Consider the following 25,906-nt stretch of genomic DNA (forward strand, 5'->3'; position numbering starts at 1 on the left):
TCCATCCATCCGTTGTCTTACACCGTGCTTTAGGGCGTGCAGCGCGTAGCCTTGGCCTTGTGCTGTTTAAAGTAACCAGTCTGCAGCAGAACCCTGCCATTACTTCAGGCTCTGAGCTGGGAAAACAAGAAGAAAGTACTAATTACAGCCCAGGGCCCCTGGGCGCCCCGTGGTACGCCAGAGAGGCGCAGCCTGAGTGGTGTGCAGGGCAGAGTGTAGAGCATGGCCGCTCGTGAAGGGAGTGGCGTGTGGCAGCCTGGCTGTGGCCCGCGGCGTACCGCTTGGCGTTGTGGTCGGGGACTGCGCCACGGTGTCACCAGTGGAAACATAACTGGGGCTTGTTCTAACTACAGAGGTATTTTTCTCTAAATATATCATGTACTGCTGTTGGATAACAGTTCCAGTAAGTAAAATAATAATTAAAAAAAAAATAGAAAACAATTGAGTTGTAGAACATTGCTGTTGTTTAAAATGAGATAATTTTAAAGAGGAGACCGTGAAGAGGCGGATACTGCCGGAGCACGATGCTCTAGTACTCTCTATAACGCAACATCGTTGGCCTTGGATAACAATGCATGTTTATTCTTACGAAAGCAAAGATGATTGCTTCTCCACTGCTTTATTTTGATAGCCGTTATCATATGGTGAAGTGCCTGCTCGTAGAATTGATGGCTCTTCTAAGAGCCGGCTAACTGCACTGAGTGTCTGACGCTGCGTGCATCAACCTGAAAAACGTACCCGTGAAAGGGGAAGGTTATCGGTGGGGAAGAATGGGGAGTGAAGGCAGATCATTTTACAGACTGTTACTGGGAGAAGAATAATGGACAGGAAGGAGATTGAAAATGCAGGAGGATCAGAGGACAGATTTTTATGACCGGAAAAGAAAATTAAAAAGATTGATATGAAGGTTGCCCTGAAGAAAAAAACCTGCAGATTCTAAGGAAATAGATAGTGAGCTGCATGTGGGCTGTCAAGAGAAAAAAGAATGGCTGTTGAGCAGAGGGCAAATTGAAAGGGCAGAGAACAAAGAGTGACTTTGAAAGAAGGAAATTAAAAATAATACAGGAGTAGAAGAATACTTAGTATGTCATTAGGGTGCAGACAGGAGTGTGAGGAGCCAGACTGCTAGGAGGAGGGAGCAAGGTGAAGAACCGCTTAAATGAAGGTGAGCATGGGAAGAAATACAATAAAAGAGGGCTTGGGGGAAAAAATTAACAAAGGAGCATTTGAGTGAGAAAGCAAGTCTTCAAGAGGCTAAACTCATTTAGTTGGGGAAAGGCACTTCACTTTCTACGTCGGTGCCGTGTAAGTGAATGGTAGTTTTCCGTAATTTAGTATGTGTGTGAGGCTGTCCGGGCAGGGGGAAAACAATGTGAGAGTCTCCAAGCTGAGGTTTGTTCCAGTCCCTTGATATATTACACAAAACTATCACAACAATTTACCTGGCAGACTAGAATCAAGTAGGAGGAGGCACGGAAGAAATTAGCAGTTAAAAGGTTAACAAGGTTAACAGTATGTCTGATCTTGTCTGTAGCGCATTTAAATACTGTTACATTGATACTGAACTCTGTCAGCATCTTCGCTGTACTTATCCCTGCAGGTGACCCTGCAGCCAGTTTGAGCTCAAGGATGGCAAATACAGAGGGGGCTTGTCTCTCGGGAAGCAGTCCTCCTTTCGTGTGCCCCTTCGTGTTGCTAGTTACGTCATTTATTATTAGACTACCACAGATCTTAAAGTGGTAATAATACTGAAAAGATGGACCGAAATTAAAGTTCCAGCTTCATTTGAATACCCAAACTCCTGGGCTCTCCAGTCAGACCCCATCTTGTCTCGTCTCCTTGTGCCTACGTTGTCTGTTGGTGCTTCCTTCAGCTGCGGAGACTCCAACACTGCTGCTTGGCTGTGGCCTGACTAAAGGGCAGGGGTAAAGGCTGAGTGTCAGACGGTAACTGCCTGTTGTATTTTGGGGGTTGGGAGCTCTGGGCAATTGTTTGAGCTTTGGCATTCAGAAGAGGACTCTGAACTCTGACTTCTGAGTTGGCAGGGAAACACGAGGTCCAGCTGTGAGTTGCGTGCGTTCCTGCCTTCCCAAGAGACATGAGAGTTTTGATGACTCTCCTGGGCACAGCGTTTACTATTAGCTTTCTCTAGGCATCTTCATGCTCAGAGTAAGTTTTCTTGTGGTTTGTATTTGAGACATCTCTTTCCCTTGCCTAGTGTTTTTAGTTCTATTTCCTTTTTTCACCCCACTGTAATCTTGTACTTCCTGAGCGTTGTGATGCCCCAGTAGAAGCTGTCTCGGTTCCTTGCCCCAGATCCTTGGTTGGAGGTGACCTTTGAGGACTTGCGCAGTCCTGTGGAAAGGCACTGGCAGAGCAGGGTCTTACAGCCGTGTCTCGTAAGCCCCAAGCCAGAACTTAAACTGCTGGATCATCTCCGATGGCAAAGATGATACCAGAGTATTGAGTGTTTCTCTGACAGCCTTTGTATTGAAGAATCTCGACAGCGGAGGCTTTGTTACCTTGTATAATGTTCAGTATAATCTAATAAAAATTTCAGACAAGTTTACAATTCAAGTTTATGACAGGTATTTGCTAAATTCTGTGTTTGGAATTGAGGCAGTTATGTATGAGAGAGTTGAATACTAACTTTTATTCATTTAAGACAATAATGTACAATTGCTTGTTTCAGGTAAAGGTCTGAAAATAATAGTGAAAAATATTTTCATCTCGTGGTTTCTTATCTTTAAAGGTGCTTGTATGTGCTTACATGTTTTGCTTGATCAAGCTTCTGCTGTTACAAGTGCCATAAAACATAAGTGCATATAACTACACCTTTAAAAGTGAATTATTCAGCTTTATTACTCTAAATATGGCGGCTTTGATCACGAGTGGTGTAACAGGCCAAATGGTTTTTCCCTGAAGAAGAAAAATGAGATATTTCTGTACAACAAGCATCTAGGCTGCAGCAGTCTGGTAAGGGGGATTTTGCTTAGCAGTTCATTTTTGATACCAGCGGCTAAAATTATATTCCCAAGATCCCTGCATTTGGACCTGTAAAAAGGTGCTTCTGTGAGAGAGGAGCTTGTGGGTTTCTGCTGCTTTTCCTGCCTTCACGTTTGTCAACAGTGCTGCAGTCTTCTCGGCCGTTTTCATGTGATCCCTTGAGGTTTTTGGACTCTACAGCAATGGAGCTGAAACCACTGATGCGTGGTACCGTACCTCAGGGCTGTTGAAGTAGTTATACTTCGTTTTCTTTGTTTTTCTCTCTCTTTTCAGAATCCACGTAGGCCTTTTTATAATAAATCCTTATGAGGTATGCAAAGGCGTTACAGCATGAGCGCTGTTTGAAATAAAATTATATACTCTTCTTAATTGCAGGTTCCATTGCAGCTTATCGAAAGTGTTGAGTGCCGTGATATATTTCAACTTCATTTGACTTGCAAAGACTGCAAGGTTATAAGGTATGAACAGGCTCAATGTTGAATGGGGGGTACATTCACCTTCCGCATCCTGTGGCTGTTTTAAGGAAATGTTTTTTCTTGCTTAGTGCTCTTGTTTTCCCTCAAAAGAGCATAGCAGCCTCCTGGAAAAGAAAGTGAGGAATAAGGTAAAGCCAGGTCTGCAACCCAGCAAAGCAGAGAGCATCGTGTGGAAGGGAGTATTTATTTATGTCCTTCAGCAGACTTTGGTGTCTGTTCGGGAGCTTCTGAGCCTGAGCTACAGCTATTTCCTACTTTTCTGCTGCAGAAATTAATTTTGATCTATAAACTTTAATTAACAAGAAAGGAACATTTCTTTTTGATTAAATGTTTGCTGGCAGTACCTTTTGTATAATGAAATGAGCCCCAGTCATATCTGAGCACTCAGAATGTTTAACAGGCCAGCTGCTTCCTGAAATGCTGTATTTTGATGAGGACTGATTTTACTTTAGAAGTAATATTTAGTTTAATTTGAATTAAATATTTAACTTCCTCTTAACTTGTAGCTCTTGACATTTAAAAAAGTCACCCATCCTCTTTACATTAATTTGTTATTTCTTTTCAATTGTAGAGTGAATACAAATTATTTGTATTTTTTCCCTTCCTTTACAAATTTCTCTTCAAATTGCATCTCCCAGAATCAGTCCTTGGTGACTCCGACCGTTGGAGAATCATGAAGTGTGGGACTGAGATACCAGACTTAGAACATGTTCATGTTCTTTTTCATGAACAAAGTAGTTTGTGTTTGGAATAATAGTGCTCAAGTGAAGATATGACTTGTTATTTGCAACACTAACTTTAAAATAATTTAGAAAAAAATGGAGTCTTTAGGGTGAGAGGTATCTTGTCTGGGCATGGATATTTAATAGGGAGTTACCCAATCTGAGCTAGTCGTCTCAGCTCGTTTCGTAGTCACTGGTGAGAAATCAACGTGTCCAGGCTGCAGTTCCTCGCAGCTGTTTCAGACGTGTTTCATGAGTTGGACATGTCTTTTTTCCTTCCACTGACTGACTTCTAGATATTTGCAGGTAGGGGTGATAAATCCTGCGCTTGGAGAATGCAGATGCCATCATTAACCATGAGTGCAGCAGAACACAGACTAAGCTGAATGTAAATACTTGGTGAATATTTTATGGCTATAATATCTTGAAGAAATCTGTCAGAGCAAAATAAATCACTGATCTTGTTTCCGCCCTTTTATTCTAAAGGGTCCAGGAATCCTCTTTGACAGAACAAGCTAATGTAATTTTAATATACTGCTTTGAGGATTAGCTTCTCCTGTGGAGGGAATATTCTCGCTGGCTGTTGTTAGTCTGTAGTGTTAGGCAAAGCTCAGTTTCAAAACCATTGTTTGTGCTTCCCACTGAGGCCAAGAAAGAGAATCTTAGCATAGGAGATAGGGGAATAATTTAAAATTTCAGATACTGGAGTTTATCCTCATTATTCTCAAATTAAGCATGTTATCAAATGGATCTTTTTCCTACGTCTGATGAAAAATGTGGTGGTGTTTACAGGAATACGATGCGTAGATTATAATGGATGTGATGGTTTTGTGCCTTTCCATCTGAGACCACCAGTCAGCAAAGCGCTGTAATGCGTTTGTCCCTGGTTGTGTGAAAGCTGTGGACCGAACTCAGTGATATTCTCCTTGGTTTCATAGTAACCATCTGCATAAACGTCTCCATTCAGGACTAGTAGGGCCTACCACTGGTTTATTCACAATTGCAGAACATTGCTTTCCTGCTTACAGTACATTTTGACTTCCTAAGTGTATATTTCTTACTAATACACAAAAGTTTCATTTTTGCTATCCATTAGAATGTACGTAAAAGCAGAAGTAATTATCAATAAGATGTTTCTTCTCACGTTCTGCTTCCACAGAGGGTTTTATAACCTGTCAGATCTCATAGTCTGGCATCTTCTACTGAAAATTAATAGATAAATGTTTGTTTCTGGGGCAGGTGTCAGTTTTCTACTTTTGAGCAGTGTCAAGATTGGCTCAAGCGACTGAACAATGCCATCCGCCCTCCTTCCAAGATAGAAGACCTTTTCTCCTTCGCCTATCACGCTTGGTGCATGGAGGTGTATGCCAGTGAAAAGGAACAGCACGGGGATTTGTGTCGGCCAGGTATGTGGAAACACTCGGATCATCCTTCACAAGTGCTTTGAGGAGTAACTGCCTGTTTGCTGGGATCCAGAACTTTCAGAGAAAGTTAGAAACAAATTCAGTCATGGTGTAAACTGAACCTGGAAAATTCCAGTACGGACATTTTTGTGTGCATAAGTTCCTGCCCTTCTTCACTAACTGGTGGATATACTGTATTTTTTTAATTAACTTTTAGCAATCAAATTTTTTTATAGATGTGTCTATGAAATAATTTTCTTTAATGTAGTAATTTCCCTGTAGCTTGCTTATTTCTGGTGGTAGATATGCTCCTTCTAAGAGCTGAATTATAGCTGAAATAAATCTATAGGAATGTAATTGAAGAAGTTAATCTCAAGACATTGTACTTTGTTTTTTTTAAACCTCCAAAGAGCTTGATATTTGGTAGATATGAACAAAAGTACTAAATTGCTTCAAAATCTAAGGATCAACTTCTGGGGAAAAATGTAAGTTATCCATGGATGTAATGGGAGATGGGAACTGTGCTCGCATGATCAGCTTTTGTAGTCAGAAGGCACAAGTCCACAAAATGTGTATAGCCTGCTCTTTCCTTGATTTGGAGAGTTGATTGGGATGTTTGGAAAACGTTATCCATCTTGGCTCAAAATGCCTCTGAAAAAACCAGCATTTTGGGAGGAATGGACAAAATGTTAAGGCTAGAGTTTTGTTTCTCAGAGGAAAAGCTAGGATTTACGACACACACATAAAATGAAGAGGGAGAAATCAAACAGAATATTTCATTTGCGTGTAACTGTGTTTCTCAAAACCCACTAGCAGTATGCCGCATCGATGATTGGGGATGTTTCCAATATTCTCATTTGCTATCCAGAAAAATCCCTCAGGACGTATCACAAGCTTTAATGATCGTTTCCCAAAGCAGCTGATAATGAAGCCCATCCTCAGTGCTGCAAGAACATGCTATTGTTCCAATAAAAGGAGTTTAAAACAAAAAAAAAAGTCACCATTAAGGAAGAACATAGACTCAAAATCATTGTCAGCTGGAATATATTGTCCCAATTTCACCTCTGTGCTTGACAAAGGATCAAAGGGCTCCTCACAGAGTTGCCATCTCTGTGGAGCCATCCAGCGTTTGTGAAACAGGGACTCGAGCAGCTGATCTATTTGAGTAGGTGGCCAGAAGATAATAAATTCAAGCTCGTGCAGAGTTCACGTGAGAAGCGGGAAATTGTTGGCAAGCTCCAGTCTAATTGATCTGGTGACAGGGACGGCAGAGCAGAACTCCAGTGCCTGCATGATACTGAAGCTAGCCTTCTGCAGAGAATTCACAACACAGGAGGCAGAGCTATTTCTTTTTTTGTGGTACTGTTGTACCAATGACGTGATGTAAAGGGAATAAGTGCCAAAATTCAGTCAGGTCCATAGATTTTACCACGACGTGCCTCGAAGAGTGAATATTCTACATTTGCACACACTGTCATTCTCACATTTTACCTTTTCAAAACAAAAATAATCTCGTTACGCAGATCTCTTGTGAATCATGTCTGGATTTGCCGAGTACCATTTCCAGTGGATGATCTGACCTGTAGGAATGAAAAACGTGACTTTTCTTTAACGAATAATTAAGTCCTGTAGTTAAGCTTCTATCTTTATTCTTAATTCACCTATTTCTCTATATTTATCTCTAATTCTTCTGTAATGTCACATTGTTTCAGACAAGTACGTTTACATCTTTGAGCTAAACACATACCTACATATATCTCAGGTATTTAAAGACTTTAAGGGCTTTCTGAAATACATAATGGAAATATGTAATACTTAAAGCATTAATTTTTCAGTGGATATTTTTTTTCTCCTCTTGGGTGATATTCTGCCTCATGATTTTGTGATACAGTAATTTAAAGTGACAAGCGATGGACAGACTTTCAGAATAATTTTATTTAGTATTGCTCATGCAGTCGTTAAATGTATCAAATTTTTTAGGTCTGTGAACCTGGAAATTTTGTTCTTTTCTACTCCTTAAGTACCTTCTAATTCTCTAGACTTTCTGTCTATTGGAATAATTTTTATTGCCATAGTATATTTTTCAATTGTATTTTGATACTGTTAAAAATGTGTCTAGGAAATAAATGGAGCTTATTCCAGCTCCTTTAATATATTAAGTATATTAAATATATTAAAAACAGGGTTATGAAATGTAGGTGGTGTTTTTGACCTTTTCCTTTCTCTCTTCAGTTTTTAAAAAGTCTGATTGCAGCGGTGTTTTTTCTCGATTTTGAAAGGTAGGAATCTTACTCCTTATCTAGCATTTATTTTCTCTCTCTGCTTTTGGTACCCAGGAGAACACGTAACTTCAAGGTTTAAAAATGAAGTGGAGCGGATGGGTTTTGATATGAACAATGCCTGGAGGATTTCCAACATCAATGAGAAGTACAAGTGAGTTATGTGGGCTGCTGATTCACAGCCAAATGGCATCTCAAAATCTCAAAACGCCAATTTTGTAATAGCAAATTGCTGGAACTTTTTCCAAGTTCTGCAGTTCCTAATAAGGGACAATTAGAATTATTTTGTTTGTTTTTTAATATAAAAAATGTTCTTTTAAAGTATTATTTAATATTTTATTAGCTGCTACAGTTTTTGTAGGCTCAAAAATACCAGATGTCGATGTGCTTGCTGGAGGACGACCGAGAGATTAAGCATTCTAATAGAAGAAAGGGAAGCCTTAAGTGAGCAAAGAGTGGAGTTTGAACTTATAAAAAACATTTGTTTATTATGTCTTATTCTCTAACCTATGACAAAGACTTGTATTGAAAAAAAAAATTGGTTTGGAAGAGTTAAGCTTGTAGATCCTGAAAATAAGAGGAAACACTTTCTGTGGTCCTGAAAGCGTAGACAAATGTCCTCTTCTCTAGCTGCTGGGGCAGAGCAAGGTGTTCCTCCGTTCCCAGTTGGTAGGACAGAGTGTACTGGCTGATCCCTAATCCCATTCAGAGCAAAACCAGCAGTAACACTTTGTGATGAAACATGTTTCACTGCTCTGTCTTCAGAGGATAATGACTTGCAGCTGGTGGTTGGTGTCACTGCAGGAGGAATATCTGTCTTGGTCGCTGAAAACCTAGGGAAGAAAAAATAGTTGTCCTTTACATTTTTAATACTAGAGAAAAAGGGAAAAAAAAAAACTTTATGTATCGTATGGAAGCAGAATGACACAAACTACTCCTTTCCTTCTTGTGGCCAGCACTTGAGCAAAGAGGATTTTTTCAGGGTGATTGATGTCTTTTTCTGAATAGAACAGTCTTAGACACATATCCATGTCTGTCCTTCCTGTGCAGTAAGTGCGTCCCTTCAAGGGGGCGGACGGGGGATGAACTAGTTCAGGATTCAGCAACGTATTGCAGTCACTACCGGCTGCTTGCACTGTTCTCGTTGGCAGTCATGGCTTTCTTAGTTCAATCGTGGAGTAGGAGGTGCATCGAGTAGAAGAAAGTTCCAGATAGCCAGTCAAACATAAGCCAGATTCCTGCTTGCAGTGAGGGTTGATTAGCCAATGTAGTTTTTCCACACTTAAACAAGTTTTCTGTCTTGAATCCAGTAGCTTTTGTGTTTTGTGACCCAGAGATTGAGTGGCTAATTCGAGAGATGTGGAATTTCTTTTCTGTGGTCCAGTTTATTTCAGCAGCTGGAGTTAGATCACCTACATACAAATTTCCTGAAGAAACACCAGCTTGAATCTTCTCATTCTGAAATGCGTTTATGCACCTCAGTGTTCACAGTGCTTTTTGTCCTTGCGAAGGAGCAGTTTATTAACGCACGGTGAAACAGGAATTAACCAAATGGCAGTTTGCTGAGATGAACAGCTGTCAGGTTGCTTACACTGCTTATTTGTGTGTGTTGTCTGGGAAGTGTGTCACTGCTCTGTATCACTTACGTTCAACCCTTTGCACCACTTTTCTCACAGGCTCTGTGGTAGTTATCCCCAGGAAATCATAGTTCCCGCCTGGATCACCGATAAAGAGCTGGAGAGCGTGGCAAGCTTTCGGTCCTGGAAGCGTATACCTGCTGTTGTGTACAGGTGAGGCTCTTGCAGGCGGAATGGCTTTCACCGGACTGTAAATGGGATGTTCTGGCAAATAAAAGCTGAAATAAGGGTTTGTATCTTTTAATTCCAAGCGCGTATTGTAGGAGCACTCAGCATTTGCGTCTCCTGCAAGTCGTTCCTAGGCCAGTCACCTCAGTTAAGATACTTTTTTTCATTTTCATATTAAAAAAAAAAAATAATCAAAGATGAAGATATCAGCACAGCTGAAGAAATGATAAATAGCATCTCTGGCCAGGTACTCCTTTGATTTTTCTCTGATTGTCAACTGGCTAATACTGAGACTGCAGAATAAACAAAAACAAATACCAAAATTATTTAAGGGAGATATAAAACTCCCATTACAGAAGAATGTATGTTTTAACTCTGCATCTTTTAGGTAGTTTTAATTGGACAGTGTCTTCCTTAGATGGAGTGCAGCAATTCTTCATAACAAAACTGCTCTGCTGAGGGTTTTTGTCAGCTTCTCCAGTAAGAAATATACTTCAGCGTCTGTTTTTTTTTTTTTTTTTTTTTTCAAATATTCTAGAACCTGTCATTTAATACCTTGGCCACTTTCCTGGTGTAGTTATCCTCCCATAAATGTTTAAAATCAGTTTAAAAAGTCAGATGACAAAGGGATTAAAAAGATAATGAATACTGATAATTCCATTATCTGCCAGCCACTCATTCCTTCTAAACAGACAGAAAGGAAAAGCTGGTCTGAGTGGCAAGCTAAATTTAGAGAGCAGTAAAGTTGACAAATTCGTACAGCCTGGGTTGGAAGAGTTAAGAGCAGGCCGCAAAACATTATTTACCTAGCTTAAGAGTTCTCCTTCTACGAAAGGAGAACAAATTAGCTTGTGGCAGCAGACAGTTATCTTTAAATCCTCCTATCTTCTCTCCTTTCCAAACAATCCAAGGGTTGGCGCAGTCTCTTTCTGAATGTGAAGGAATTGCTCCATCCTCTGCTCAGCTCTATGAGGGGGGAAAAATGCTTTCCAGCATATGCTAGTTCTTAAGACTGAAGGTGTTTTGTTGTTATGGCAGGACACTGCTTTGAACACTGTTTCAAGCCGCTTTGTGCCTTTCATGTGGTTATTGGATAACTGGGGGGCCCCTCACCTGCAAGCACACTGGGCCCAGGGAAGCGTTCCTCCTCCCTTCATGACTATCCAGGAGAAGAAATCACTTTCTTTGCGTTCTTGGGTACAGTTTGCGTTCTGGGGGGGTTTGTGGGAGAGTGATTTACATGTTCAAAAGCCCTCAGACTGAAGTTGTTGAATCCCTGGCATTGTTTTCTGCAGTTCTGATGAGACTCTGTAGGTTAAATTACCACATAGTTTTTCATTTATAATCTTAAATCAGTGGGAGAAAAGTTTTTCTCCCTTTTCATTTCTTTTTTTTTCTTAACTTGACATTTAGCAGTAGATTTTTTAAGACACCCAGTTCATCATTCTGTGCTCTGATAGAGCTCACATCAGGTGTGGTTGATGATCCATGTGATTGGAAACCCAGGCATAGTTTTCTCTCTATATATGTTGTGATAAAAATACCTTTTTTCTTTCTTTTGGAGGAGTACGGGACAAAAGCTCATTCAGCTTTTTTTATCTGTTGAAGATTATTTGGAGACTGTTTCATTATTGATCACACTTTAAAAATCCGCTCTTTTTGCTTTACCTTAAAGGAAAAAAAAAAAAAGTAATAATGATTTTTTAAAAAAAAGTCCGGTAACTTGTCTCAGGTACTGAACACTGGGATAGAGAGAGACCGGAGAGACAGACACTTGGCAACAAAAAACTCCTTGTCTGTCCTTGTGAAGTGTTCAAGAGCGGTGACAGTATGCACAGTCCGAAGAGCTCAGCGGGCTGAATTCAGAGGCGAGCTTCAAAACTACTCAGCTGAGATTGGACTGTCAGGAGCGTTGCTTCTACTTTATGGTCAGAATTCTAGAAAAATGGCACACCCAGCTTCTGTGGTTTTTCTGTGTTTACAATTTTTTAAAATCTAGACACATATTTGTGTAGATAAATCTGGCCTGTGACATGGTTTGTGTAGGTTACCTGGTTTGATTCCAGAAAAGCGATGTTAGGGAGTAGCCTTTCTGGATTTTGCAGAAAGATGAGAGAGAGGACTTCATACATTATATAAAGTGTCCTGAAGTCATGAGAACCTGCTTGGAAATCAGGTGTTGAAGGTGTCGCTTTGTCTCGCCCACTGCAGAAGGTGATTACCCATGCGGGCAGCATTTCTGCCAGCGCAGGAGGCAAAGAGAAACAGAAAGCTGCCATGTGCTGTATTTGCTGAGTTACCTCTGTGAATTGCAGCGGTGATCTTTATTTTCAGTTGCAAGGACTAGCGGTTAAGTAATGCTGTGGGGGAGCTATTCACACCTTCATTAGTCCTCCCTGTCTTTGTAGTTACAAGGACTCGGTGAATTTATTGTTGTACTCAAATGCTGTTTGAAAGAAGGAAGATTAAGAGCGTGCAGAGGTACCGTACACCATTTATACAATGCTTTATACTGGAGGGAGATTTATGCTGGAGGGTGATTGCCTGTTACTTTGTCTCTAGAGGCTTAGGAAATTCACAGTCGAGGATTTGCGTTAATTTTTTAAATCTCTTTTTGGTTACTGAGGTCTGAGCGACACCGTCTTATCCGCAGCTCTATCTCCAGGGACCTCAGAATCACACTTAAACTATTTGCTGTTTTTTGTTCCCATGGCCAGTCCAGCTGGAATGAGCGTGATTCCCCGGACCGCCAACATTGCCGTAAATAGAATTGCCTGCTGATTTCTGCTCGTACATCTGAACGTTGCGTATTTGTGCAGGCTTAGGAGCGTTCGGGCTTCGCCGCTATCAATGAACAACGTGACTTTTGGCCTAATAATTCTTTCTTATTTGTGGTATAAATGGGAGGCAAGAACCTGGAGATTAAAATATAACTGTTCATGAACCTGTGAAAATGGTTCTGCAGGCAGGTAGTAATGAAATCTGGGAGAACATATGGAAAAATAAATGAGCTTATCTGAGTGTTCAGAATAGATTTCTTACATGCGTAATGATGTTTTGTTTTCTTCTGTTATTTGTGCAAGCATAGTGGGGAACTAGGTGGCCTTTCGGTGATTGGCGCGTATTTTTTGCTGAACTCATTTGGTGTCAATAGAGCTCTTTCTGGAAGGCTATTCATTTCAGCAGAAATACGTTTTCCTTTGCGCGCAGTCGGCTGGCACCTGCTGTAGGTGCCGTGGCATTCAGATTGCTTTTCCTTTGGTTCGGTTAATGCACTGTGTCAGCTGCTTCCTTTTGGTGAAGGGATTTTATATGAAACAATTACAAAGGAGCTATAAAAAATACTTAAAATACCATATCACAACCTGGTTTGTAATTTGAAGTTTTTGCACCAAGGAGCCTTCACCTGAGGTGCGCATCGTTTTTGAAGGAGCAGCGTGAGGCAGCCGCTGCCGCCCACAACGGTGCTGCTCCGTGCCCCACGGGGCTCGACAGCTCTGACAGCAGATTATAAACCAGCCTGTCACACCTCCATAAACATTTATTAGAGTGGTGAGAGGAATAAAAGTTAAAATTTATAGGTTTGGGTGGGCTTTCTTCCAGCTCAGGGCTGTCCAATTTGACTGTTTAGATTTGCTCAAGGATTCAGCTGACCCTTACCATTCTGTGCAGTTGCGTTACTAGAGGGAATGAAACAGCTCTTGGTTGACATGAAGGTGGGATGGCCAGTTTGTTCGCCAGAAGGCTCTGAGATCCTTTACTACGTCATAACATACAGGAACTGTAATTGGGATGTGCATAGCTGATAAATCCGGGGTTCTGGTGTGGCATTGCCTTAGAGGCACCTTTGCTTAAAGGTGCCAGCATCAGAAGGACGTGGACCTGTTGGAGAGGGTCCAGATTTGGCCACGAGGATGATGAGAGGGCTGGAGCAGCTCTGCTGTGAGGCCAGGCTGAGAGAGCTGGGGCTGTTCAGCCTGGAGAAGAGGAGGCTCCGGGGAGACCTGAGAGCGGCTCCCAGTGCCTAAAGGGGGCTGCAGGAAAGGTGGGGAGAGACTCTTCAGCAGGGCCTGGTGTGACAGGACGAGGGGGAATGGAGATAAATTTAGATTAGACATTAGGTTTTACACTGAGGGTGGTAGAACACTGTCCCAGGTTGCCCAGAGAGGCGGTGGATGCCCCATCCCTGGAAACATTCCAGGCCAGGTTGGCCGGGGCTCTGAGCAGCCTGATCTGGTTAGAGATGTCCCTGCACCTTGCAGGGCGGTTGGACTGGGTGGGCTTTGAAGGTCCCTTCCCACCCAAACCCTTCTGTGATTCTAAAGGGTTGTGTATCTGCCGGCTGTTTAAATAGAGAACAGCGGGTGGATTAGTGGTAGGATGCATCCGATGGAACATAAGGCAGGGAGTAAACATTTCTGGATGTCCCATTCCTCAGCATCATCAAGTCACTCTGTGGCCTGAGAGAAGTTGTCTCTTCTCTGCTTTGGCCACTCCACCTGCAGCTCTTTGTGCCAGCTGCTGGGCTTCCTCTCCTGCCGTGGCTGCGCCCCCCGGAATGGAACTGCTGGTGAGGTCGGGGAGGACGTTGTTAGTGCCAGGTACAAACACTTCAGGGAATGGGGAATGACATTTCTGTGGGCAGTGGGGGGATGTGCCAGCATGGAGGCAGCAAGTGGAGCAGTGATGATATGTTTCAATACTGTGTTTTATAATGCATTATAAGGAAGAGTTTTAAAATCTTTTTCAGACCATGTTTGCAATGGTTGGATACATTTGAATTATTTCAAATCTACTCTTTATGTGTAGTACAAGAAGCTAGGTCAAATTTAAGAAAATAACTACTAACTCTTCAGACACTTTTAAAAAATTCTCTGTTTTTAATGTCATTCCCCAGAAGATGAGAGCTATGTTCAAGTTAGGTCATTCTTCACTTATCTCGCTGACTTTTTTTTTTTGAGAAACTCACCTCTGTATTCCATTTTCCAGTCCTCTGAAGTTTTATCAGTATACAGAGTGTTTGCAATTTATATCCCACTTTAGAAGAAACATACTCTCTTGGTAAGCAGTACTTCCTTTTCCAGTGCTGCAGGGGTGTCTGTAGCAAAGTTTCCTCGGTTGTGGACTTTGTTATTTAGCAGCCTGGCAGTGTGCTGGTGTCAGATGTAAGAGCTGCTGTTGCTCTCTGTCAGCTCCTTGGTGCTGCTCTGCCAGGTGCGACCGGTGTTTGAGAGGCAGTAGGTGAAGCACTGACCCCAAAAGCGGGCAGGGAGAGGGATGGACCAGACCCATGCATAGAGAAGTGGGAAAAGGGGATGGCAGAACCAATCCTTTCTGTTCAGAAACTTCAGGATGAGTAAAGCTGCAGAGGTTTAGCATCCTGAGATGCGAAAGGCTCTTTTCTTCTAGCTAGGGAAACAACGGCTAAAATAACTGGCTCCTAGATGTGTTCTGCAGTGTTCAAGGACCACCTCTTGTGATTCACGGGCAGTGCCTAGGAATGGCTACAGTCAGAGTGCAACGGTAAGGTTTTGGGTTACCATGACTCATCCTCAGACAGAAGACAGGCCAAATTCTGCTGGGGTTTTCTGCCAAGATTGTAACATTCTTCAGATTTAATTAGTGGTACGTTTTGATGTTTGAAATTTCCTCAAAAAGTGAATCTGTGGTTTTGCTCCTGTCTTCTAGCTGTAAGGTTAGCATGAGTTAAATGGAACTTTCCTGTTTACTCTGGTGTTACAGCGGTAGACCTGGCTATCCAGCAAGTGTTAAATACCTCTTTAATGCCTCGTCTGCTCTTCCAAAATGTTCTCAGCTTTCACTGGCCAACAGGCAACAACATTGAGCAAGCAAATGCTTTGTTCTCTCTTCCTGACCTCGGCTTGGACTTTCACCATTCAGTGACTGGAGTCACGGTCAGTGTTTTGAAGGGAAGCAGGTGGAATGCGTTGCCACTGAATCACAGGTTGAGGACAACTGCGAATGCTAGAGAGGTCCCAGGACAATGAATCAAACTACTGGAATGAACCGTTTAATTGTTCGTGCCCTCTGTGTTTTTCATCCCGATTCTTCAAGTTATGCTCCACTGTTCTTTTTTATTCTTTACTTTTTCAGGCACCAGAGCAATGGAGCAGTTATTTCGCGTTGTGGACAACCTGAGGTCAGCTGGTGGGGCTGGAGGAATGCAGATGATGAACACCTTGTCCAGTCTGTAGCCAAAGCCTGTGCCTCAGATTCAAGGTCCAACAGTAACAAATTAATGAATGGAAATTGTTCCAGAGATTTCTCCAATGGAGGAGACCTCTCTGACGTGGAGTTTGGTAAGTTTGTCACTATTCCTTTTCTGTTGAGAGCTGAGTTTTATATAAAAGCTTAATCTCTTACATGTGTACTGCAAGAGGTTCAATCTGCAGCCGTTGTGCAGTTTCTATACGTGCAGTGCGTATGCACTGTGGGACTCGAGTGAATCATTGTTGTAAGCAATGTCACAGAAGTGCCCTTCTAGTTACTCAGCAGCAGCGTATCCTCTTCCCCAGATTCCTCAATCTCTAACGCTTCGGGAGCAGAGAGTTTGGCCATACAGCCTCAGAAGCTCTTGATCTTAGATGCGCGATCTTACGCAGCAGCTGTGGCGAACAGAGCCAAAGGTGGAGGCTGTGAGTGCCCAGGTAAGTGGGATTTCTTCTCAGTGTTCTGTCATGGAATCCAAAGGGTTTGCTTAAATATAATGACAGTGATATCTTCAGTGCTGTGTGTGTAACAGCCTGTGTGGATGCGTGTGCTGTTCATCTGTGTGGAAGTTCTGGATTGTTGCAGCTATCACACAGCCCTTCGAAAGGACAGGTTTAGCTGTTCTTTAAGTCTGTTTCTTAGAGCATAAAACCAGCTGGTAACAGTGCTGAACTGTGTGGAATATGCTGATTAGCTTTCCCCTGCTGAGTCAAATATATAAACCAGAGTGAGACAAAGGTGTCCAGTGTGCTAAGGTCTAAAAAAAACTGAACACACTTGTAAAAAGCCACTAACTGTAGAGGATAGTAATATTCTAGAATGGTTGTGCAGAAGACAACTTTTCAGCAGCTTTTCTAAAGCTGAAACATTTTTCAGCATTTATATCATAACGCAAAGCAACTGAAATCCTGATTCATCTTGCGTTTGTAATACATCTGCAATGATTTGTGTTCTTTGGCACTTGTAAATTGTGATATTATAAACAAGACATTTTATGGTCGCTATTGGATATGAATGCAGCCTGTGAAAATTCCAGGGGTGGAGAGTCTAGAAAAAAATACCAGACAGGAAAACGATAGATAACAAAAGCTGTTTTGACCATATATTCTTATTTTGGACTTTGCTGCAGTAGCTGCGCTTTGATATGTAGCCATCAATAAGAAAAGGTGAATTTTCCATTTAACGCCTCAAATCTACTAAATAACTCATCAGAGGGTAAAATTTCAAATCAGAAAAGCAGAGTATGCAGGAAGTTTAATTTTCATCCTATATGTTGGTTCTTGAATTCTTTGAAAGAATTTCCAAAGCTTGTCATCCTCAATAAATTTGACCTGCGTTAAGTGCTGATAATTTTTCTCCAAAGCATTGCCAAGTTTGCTTTATTCTCTGTATAAAAATACTTCATTTATGTTGTGCTTTATATATAACATAATTCAGTAAAAATGCTTCAGTTGCATGATGCTGTCAGTCGCCTCTGGCTGGGGTTACGTAGTGCATCGCTACCAGGATGTTCTAGCTTGGGCCAAAATCTGTTGGGCCAGCAGTTAAGAAATCAAATGATAGAAAACGTGTTCTTTTAAGAGACTGCTGCGTTTTCTTGTGCAAGCACTTGATATCCCATATTCTGAATCCCGATTAAATTTTTTTTTCTCCTGTAGAAAAGGTCATTTTAGCTATCATGTCGTCATCTTTGTGCAGGCAGAAGCACTGGGACAGGAAAACTAAATCTAGGAAAGACTACTGAATTAGTATTTTTTCTGCAGCTGCTTAGGTGCTCCCTGGGAGTGGTGGACCCTGCCTGTTCAGCTGCTGCCTCCCCAGTGGAGCAGAGTTGCTGTAGTACATTCCAGAGCAGCATCTGAAGGCAGGCTCAGGAATTCCATCCATCCTCCCTTTTCCGGAGCTTTGAGGATTTCTCACGTGTGACGCTTGTTCCTCATAACAGAAAAACTCAGAATAAAGCAGGGAATGAAGTAATTTTTCTGCCTTTTGAGTGGTTAGGAAAAGGAATCTGTAACTTGTATGAAAATATAGATTGGTGTATCAAATTTAGGAACATCCTTCAGTTATCAGTTCAGTACTGTTTATGCGTCGCAGTCTCTTAGGGTGTTTCTTGGTCTTTATAAACACATTCTGTAACCTCGAGCACAGCGATATCACCGCTCCCGTAGATTTGTACACTGCTTTTTGTAATGTGAAGTGAAACACTGAAAATAAATACACAAACATTTTGTAACTCTTTCCTGTTTTGTGTTGTAATGTCTGGAGTACCTAGCAAACACCACGTACTGATTTCTCCTTACAGAATATTTGTAAACAGATTATTTCAGCTGCCCACAGCAACAGCAGCTTGATTTTTATGAAAAAGCTTCTTTTAGAAATTTAGCTTAGTGTAGTTTTTAGTTTCTTCCCTCTTTCTTGGTATTTCCCTACAGAATACTATCCCAACTGTGAAGTAGTGTTCATGGGGATGGCAAACATTCATTCCATCCGGAAGAGCTTTCAGTCGCTGCGTTTGCTCTGCACACAAATGCCAGATCCAGGAAAGTAAGTGGGTGTTTGGTGGTTTTTGCCTTTGTTTACATGTTTCTGCAACAGCATTCTTCCAGTGCTGGTTTGTAAACTGAAGTCTGGTGGTTTTTCCCCTGGTGACTTTCCCGTGTAATAGTGCTAAGCTGTATTTTTTTCATTTCCATAGAATTTAAGCTAAAGTCTTTGGCTTGTTGTCATTGAAGTGAACCTAGAAAATGACATCTGGGATTATAATGTAGCCTTGAGTATTGATATGGGAATGTTACTACTTTCAGGAGGGTTTTTAAGTGCTAGCACTTGGGCTTACCTACTATTCCTGGACCTTTAATCTTAGCTTGACTCTCCTTCAGAATATTCTAGTGGTGTTCCATGTACTTCATGCGTTTATGGTGTGATTTCAGGAGACACAGTTCGTAGCTCTCCAGTGCTATGGAATAACTGGCCTCTAATGGCCATCCTGGTTTGAATTTCCTGCTAAGAGTCATGGTTTCAGGGTAGATCCAGGTAGACCGATACGTAGTTCAAAGGCTGGAGATTCTTAAGGTCCCTACAGCACACCTTGAGAAGCCTGGGAATAGTCACGATACAGGGGATTTCAAAGGCACCTCACCCTGTCGTTGAAGCACAGAGTTGTCAGGAGCGTATGGCGGAGTCCCACGATATGCCAGTGATGCTGGGACTGCTGGGGAATCTGAAGCCTCAGCTCGGAGGAAGGGAGGCAGCAGAGGCTCCTGAAATGAATGATCACCCAGTAGCGGTGGGTTAGACCACCACTTGCGGTGTCCATTGCTGGTGATGTGTGACTCTTGTCTGGGAAAATGTTCTTTAAGCTTCTTGGAAGTCTTGGGCAGCAAAGCACGTACCAGAAACTGACTGTTCCTCACATGTTCCTTTGTTTCTTACAAATCTGGGAAAGTGTTAAATGAGATGTAAATGAAAAATATTCAAGAATTACATTCACGGCTTATTAAAATAAAAACTTTGACTTGATAAATTCAAAGATGCAAACCTGAAAGCATTTTAAAGAGCAAAAACTGTCTTCCCTTGTTTCCCTCTAGTTGGTTATCAGCTCTGGAAAGTACCAAATGGCTGCAGCACTTGTCTGTGCTTCTGAAATCTGCGCTACTTGTGGTTCATGCCGTGGACCGAGACCAGCGACCAGTCTTGGTGCACTGCTCAGACGGCTGGGACCGAACGCCCCAGATAGTGGCGCTGGCCAAACTGCTTCTAGATCCCTATTACAGGACCACAGAGGTTTGTACGGCGGCTGGTAGTGCGGGAGATAGTTACCGGACTTGGGTCCTTTCTTGAGGAGGTCTGTCTGTAAATTATTTCAGTTTTTTTCCACTAGAAAAGGTACTAAAGCTAGCAGTTTACCAGCAGTAGTCTGCAGATAGTTATGTATAGGAGGAAGTGCAGGCTGTAATTCAAGAGCAGACTGTTTTTCCTCTTGGCTGTAACCGCGCAGTCATGGTCTGTGCTTCCCTGTATTTAGCTTAGGAGTATGTACTGCAAACCCTACACCATTGCAGTTCCTCAGCCAACTATTAGTACAAAGCCATTCTCTTTTCTAGATTCCCCAACTGCATGTTTTTGCAGTTTCAGATTTTTGTTGTCCTCTGTCACTTTTATTTCTCTGGTTTTTTCAGCCTGAATTCCCTCCCCCCAGTCACTTTTCAGCGTTGGGTGACACATGATGGCTGGGTTCCATCTGCCAGCCCACATGCAAGGTGCCTTTGTTGTCTAGAACAGTGCCGTGTGTCTGAACACTGTGCTGTAAACTGCTGCTTACAGCCTCAGACACAGGAGGACCAGAAGTTTAAACTGTAGCAGTGTCTTTTGGATTGAATTGTGGAAACTTCCTCAGATCCTTTTTCACATGGCTTCTAGAAGTCGACATCTGTCAGGTCAAAACGTACTGTTCTGTCCCTGGCACAGAACCTCCTGCTGGTCCCTCCCACAGGCGCTGTCATTCCTGTTCAGTGCGGAGTCCTTCTCTACACACCCTTTGCCTGCTGCCTTCTCACCGCCGCATCAGAGGAAACCATAAACTGCCTGTACAAAGATAGAGATGTTGAGGAAAATGAGTTTTCAGCATTGTCACATTTCAAGCTTTTCAGCTCCTGGCTATTATTTTTGCTCTAATTACAACCATCGACTTAACCATGCTGTACAATTTTTCTTTCCTCTAAGAATCAAAACCTTCCTAACCTGTGATGGGTTTTAGGTCCTGTAAGACGAGGTGTCGCGTTCAGGTGCTCAGCCAGGCACTGTTTTGAAATGTTCTTTGCCCTTTTTGTTTGAGAAATCACGCAATTCAACCTTTAATCAGCCTGGTGACTGTGCTACATTTGGTATACACACAGGCAAGCACTCTCTCTGAGCGAGGGTGTCCTGTCGTGGCTGAATTGTTTTCTTTTATGACAGATCTACCCATCATTTTCCAGGGAGAGCTTTAAAATGTCCTCTCCTGTGCAGACGCTGGTTATCGCGATCCAGAGAGTTTTGATCAAGGTGAATTTCCTACTCAACCCTGCCTGGCCAAGACAGGTCTCCTATCAGGATCTTCTGTTCCAGTCACTGCCTTACTCCCTTTCCTGTTTGTGTAGGCTTGGGAATTCATATCTATCCTAATTTCGTTGTGCAGCATCTCAGAACACAGAGGCATTAGGTAAAGCAGCAAAGATAAGTAACGAGGCCAGTGCTGAAGGGAAATGAGAGCGAGTGAGGACACAGAAATAAAATAATGGTGATTCCCATGAGTCTCAGACTGAACCAACGAAAAATAGCAACTTTTCATCTGTGCTTTCATTTCTGCAGGGTTTCCAGGTGCTAGTGGAGACGGAGTGGCTGGATTTTGGCCACAAGTTTGCAGATCGCTGTGGCCATGGTGAGAATTCGGATGACCTAAATGAGCGCTGCCCAGTGTTTTTACAGTGGCTGGACTGCGTCCATCAGCTCCAGAGGCAGTTCCCTTGCTCTTTCGAGTTTAACGAAGCATTCCTTGTGAGTTGTGGCTTGAGAGATTGCTGTTTTATAGACTGCTTCTAACCCACTCCCCAGTGCTAACGTACTGTAGGGCCCCGAGGGGCTTCTGGTTTCCCATCTACCTGTGATACGCTGCAGCCTGGTAAAGGAATCGGGGAAAACTGCCCAGACACAGTAGACAAAAGTACTTGTGTACTTCATGGGACCTGAGGTCTGTTTGCTCTTAGAACCGAAGCAGGACCCTCGAGGACTTCTTTTAAACCTTAAAGAAGTAAATGGCACGAATCTGATAGTCTCACCTAAGAGGTGGTGGAATAGCTCTAGTATAATTCATATAAACAGCATTTTAAAAAGTCAGAGCCAAACTTCCCCCTACTTTGATCTTCTTTTGGGTTGAAGACTCCTCTAAAAACAACCTCTGCCTTACCTTTCTATTCAGTGTTTCTGCTGGAAATGAGTAGGGTGTATGAGCTGTTTTGTTTTATTTTGAAGTGGACAGCTCTCCCACGAGAGATTTGCCTAGGGTGGTCAAAATCCATTCTCAAGGCTGGAAAGCAGGTCTCTGGGAAGTGGCACTCACTGACTGCAAGGCTGGTAATCTGAAGAACAGAAGTTTTTATGAAGTGTCTGATCCACTGAGAGATTTAAAGCATGTTCCTGTGATTGTGGGTGACTTGAATTACCGCTTTCCAGCTCAGCCACTTAACCGAGTATGCGTACAGTCCTGGCTTGGCTTGGTTGGGAAACGCGATAACGAAGGTTGTAACTGGCTTCACAGCACACTGCTAACCTGCGGGAGCTCCCTGTGAGCGTACCCTTGGTGTTCTGGCCTTTTTAGAGTAAACCCCTTAATTTATTAGTGTATTGAAACACTTGACTTCATTTAAACGTCTGGGTGGTCCACTGGAAGTCATTGATATGCCTAAGGTTACGTTCACATTCAGCTGTTTTGTCAGACTGGGACCGCAGCACGGAGTGAATAATGATCAGGGTGTCTGTGCTGTGCGCCTTTGTACCAGCGTACAGAAAGCAACACTTATCCCCCCCCGTTCTTTGCCTTTTGTACCGCATTCGTGTTTTGTAACCGGTATCGTGATTCTTTTCTTTGCCTGTCCTACAGAGCTGTGAGTTTGAATCGGCAAGACTTTGTTACTTGTCTATGAACAAATATTTGTCTTTCTATTTTATATTTTTTCCTGAATTTTTTAGTTATTAATTTAAAAGATTCTGCTATGCTTGAGTTCTTTTGCAATTAGTTTATAAGGAGCTATGCGAAAACTGCTAGGTGTATCTGTGTATCAGCCTTTGGGAAGGGTGTGTACTGCCTTGTGAAGAAAAGATTTGTTGCTTCTTAAGCCTGGATGTTGATTCTCATGTTAAGTTGATATCTTCTGCCATATGACGATATTTGTGTTGGTCTGTGCAGGTCAAATTGGTGCAGCACACCTACTCTTGCCTATTTGGTACATTCCTGTGCAACAATGCGAAAGAGAGAGGAGAAAAACACACTCAGGAACGGACCTGTTCTGTCTGGTCTTTGCTGCGGGCAGCAAACAAAGCTTTCAAAAACCTGCTCTACTCCTCCCAATCAGAATCTGTACGTATCCTTCCTTCCCCACCGCGCGGGCAGTGTCCCGCTAGGGGCTCCCAGGTGTAATGTTCTCACAAGTGTGTGCCTTAAGAAAAGAAAGATGGGGAGAGGCTGTTCAGTAGGGCCTGTTGCGATAGGACAAGGAGTAATGGTTTTAAAATAGAGGGGTTAGATTTAGATTAGATATTAGGAAAAAATTTTTTACAATACGAGTTATAGAACACTGTCCCAGGTTGCCCAGAGAGGCGGTGGATGCCCCATCCCTGGAAACATTCCAGGCCAGGTTGGCCGGGGCTCTGAGCAACCTGATCTGGTTGGAGATGTCCCTGCTCCTGGCAGGGGGGTTGGACTAGATGACCTTTGAAGGTCCCTTCCAACCCTAACCATTCTGTGATTCTAAAATGCCCAAGCTTGTATCAGTGGGACATCATAATGGCTTAACTGTCACTGTGAATGCAGCATAGAGAGGCTTTTCCAGAGAGGTGTGCTCAGCTCTCCCCATCGATGCTTACCTTTGAATGCTCTGTTCAGTCTGACTTTGCAAGTCTTGCATTAAGTTTGCTGATCTTTGAGGAACGTAAAATTCTAGAGTATGTAAGCTATGTTAGAGGAGTGTCTAAAATTGCATACAAACCTGGACATCGTGTCTATATTCATCTTAAATCTGAACAGAAAAAGTAACTCGGATTGTTTCGTCTGTATTTGTTTCTCATAATAATTTCACGTTTTCAGTCTGGCTCCTCCATAGCGATAGCTCGCTGCAGATTTGGGAAGGGACTTACAGCTGCCTTTTTGTGTATTTGATAACGGGGCATGTAAGGCGTTCAGGGATGCAGTGTGGTGGGCGTGTGAACAAACAGTCAATCATCAAATGTCATCATGATTAGGACAGCAAAGACTTCTATAAATATTTAAACTCTTTTTGTTTATAAAAGTATCGAGTACCATAAACCTGACTGTAAGGACCGTGCGGTGTTTTTGTGTATGATGGATGTGGTTTTAAATTGTTCCTTAGAGTAAAATTACAACCTGGCTTAGTAGGAAAGAGTTTATGCCTACATTTATTACAAAAAGCTTAATTTTATATTCACATCAGCCCTCTGTGGCTGGCTGTCTCCCCTGGACGCCGGACGTGCAGCCTGCACTCAGACTGTGTGCAGAGCCCATTTGTCATTGCGACAGGCAACATCAGAGAGAGCCCTTCAAGACTTTCCAACCTGACATTGTCGTGAGAGTGGATGTGATAGCTGAAAGCATGAGACGTTGCAGATAAATACGGCCTGTGAGGACTTCTAAAGCTATGGATGCATCTAAGTTTGCCCTGAAAGTACCAGCAGATTTGCCCAGGAGGAGCTTAGAGAGCGCTCGTAGCGCGGGTGGTGTGGACAGGTAGCCGTTCTGCCCTTGGCTGCCCTTGCCTGCTGTGTTCCGCAGTATAGATGCGGCCTCGGTGACTTGTTTGTAGTAAATACTGCACTGTAGTGTGCTGAGCTAATTAGGATCATTTATCTGTATGTGGGAGTTCTTTTTGTGGTTTTACTTCAGGGTTTAAAAGGTGCCTCTGTGATGCAGCCACATCTGTTACAGAACCATGGTCACCTAAGAGCAGCACCCACCAAACCCAGTCGCCCCCCAGGCTCCCTCTGCTCAGGGCAGCGAAACCTGACTGTTTCTCTGCTATTGCCGGGGAGAACAGTGGAATTGATAGAGTGACCCAAGGTCTTTTCAAACTGAAACAGAAAGCGTATTCCACGGTCAAGGAATTGCCTCTTCAGCAAAGTATTTGTGCATGTACTTAATTTTTAACATGTGAGTGCTTCCATTAAAGACAGGGTTAGCTTTGATGAAGTGGAGCCTGGAGAGGAGGTTGTTAGTTCAACTCTCGTGTGGCGCGGTATAATACAGAGTACAAGGAAATCTCTGCGCTGACAATGGGCCGCTGAATTCTTCAGCAGTTTAAATGACTCAGAAGCATTATTAAGGTGTAGATTAACACAAAGCACATTGCAGTAATTCATTCAGGAGAAGCTGAAAGCCAGCATTGTTATGCCCCAGCCTCCTCCTCTGAAAGAAAAGATAATTATATGTCCAAGCGTAGCTGATCAAAAGTGCCGTTGCTGCTCGCTAGCCTTCAGAGTTATCCAGAGATCTAGCAAAGCCTCCCAGCTGCAAACCTGAATAACAAACTACCACAACCAGATCTGAACACCTCCGTGCGTTCTAGGAGCGAGCGGTTTCTGACTGCGGCGTGTTCTCCCCTCCCAGGTGCTGTATCCGGTGTGCCATGTGCGTAATTTAATGCTCTGGAGTGCTGTTTACCTGCCCTGCTCCTCCCCCTCTACGCCCGCTGACGACACCTGCGCCCCGTACCCTGTTCCTGGCTCTAGCCCTGAAGATCAGCCTCTGGGCAGGTGAGCCTAGAGCCCAGAAATCCCATCCTGTAAAGTAAGATCAACAGAGAATATTGTGGGATGTAAAGAGGAGAATACTTGTGGTGGGAGGGGGATATTCTTCACAGGCTTATTTGTGGGGCCGTGTGACTGACCTAGCAAAAAGCAGTCTGTCGTGTTTTTAGTTTTGAAAGCTGTTCCGTTTCAGCAGCGATAGCCTAACAGAAGATTAGCAAATAGAGTTAAGCTCTGGGTATTGCATAGCCTTGTAAAATTCCTTATATCCTTGTGGGATATAAGCTTTCATTTGGTTATCTTGAATTTGAGTTCTTTTTCTGTGTTGTGTAACTATTTCTTTGCTGTTTTGTACGATGATGCTGAGCACGTTAATTAGGAGGTGTGACCAGATGTGCTTTGTGGCAAAGGGATTATTCTGGGAATGTTTGAAGTCTGATTGAAGATATCTTCCTGATGGCAAACAGA

At 42.7% G+C, this 25,906-nt stretch overlaps 1 protein-coding gene across 9 annotated transcripts in view; it reads left to right on the forward strand.

The window, feature by feature from the left end:
• Positions 1-25,906, forward strand: part of MTMR3 (myotubularin related protein 3) — a 79,379-nt gene that overhangs the window by 42,452 nt on the left and 11,021 nt on the right. For 8 of the 9 annotated variants that reach the window (XM_086761118.1, XM_086761120.1, XM_086761122.1 and 5 more), the window contains 11 exons: positions 3,382-3,464; positions 5,444-5,610; positions 7,944-8,040; positions 9,563-9,676; positions 15,806-16,011; positions 16,228-16,359; positions 18,358-18,469; positions 19,513-19,708; positions 21,275-21,460; positions 22,869-23,039; positions 25,299-25,444. In XM_086761118.1, coding sequence (XP_086617244.1) covers positions 3,382-3,464; positions 5,444-5,610; positions 7,944-8,040; positions 9,563-9,676; positions 15,806-16,011; positions 16,228-16,359; positions 18,358-18,469; positions 19,513-19,708; positions 21,275-21,460; positions 22,869-23,039; positions 25,299-25,444 — 1,610 coding nt within the window. The remainder of the gene's footprint in view (positions 1-3,381; positions 3,465-5,443; positions 5,611-7,943; positions 8,041-9,562; positions 9,677-15,805; positions 16,012-16,227; positions 16,360-18,357; positions 18,470-19,512; positions 19,709-21,274; positions 21,461-22,868; positions 23,040-25,298; positions 25,445-25,906) is intronic. The other variant, XM_086761124.1, reaches the window with a different exon arrangement.

The sequence above is a fragment of the Chlamydotis macqueenii genome, chromosome 17 (genome assembly GCF_036417535.1).
Source record: "Chlamydotis macqueenii isolate bChlMac1 chromosome 17, bChlMac1.mat, whole genome shotgun sequence".
Lineage (NCBI taxonomy): Eukaryota > Metazoa > Chordata > Aves > Otidiformes > Otididae > Chlamydotis > Chlamydotis macqueenii.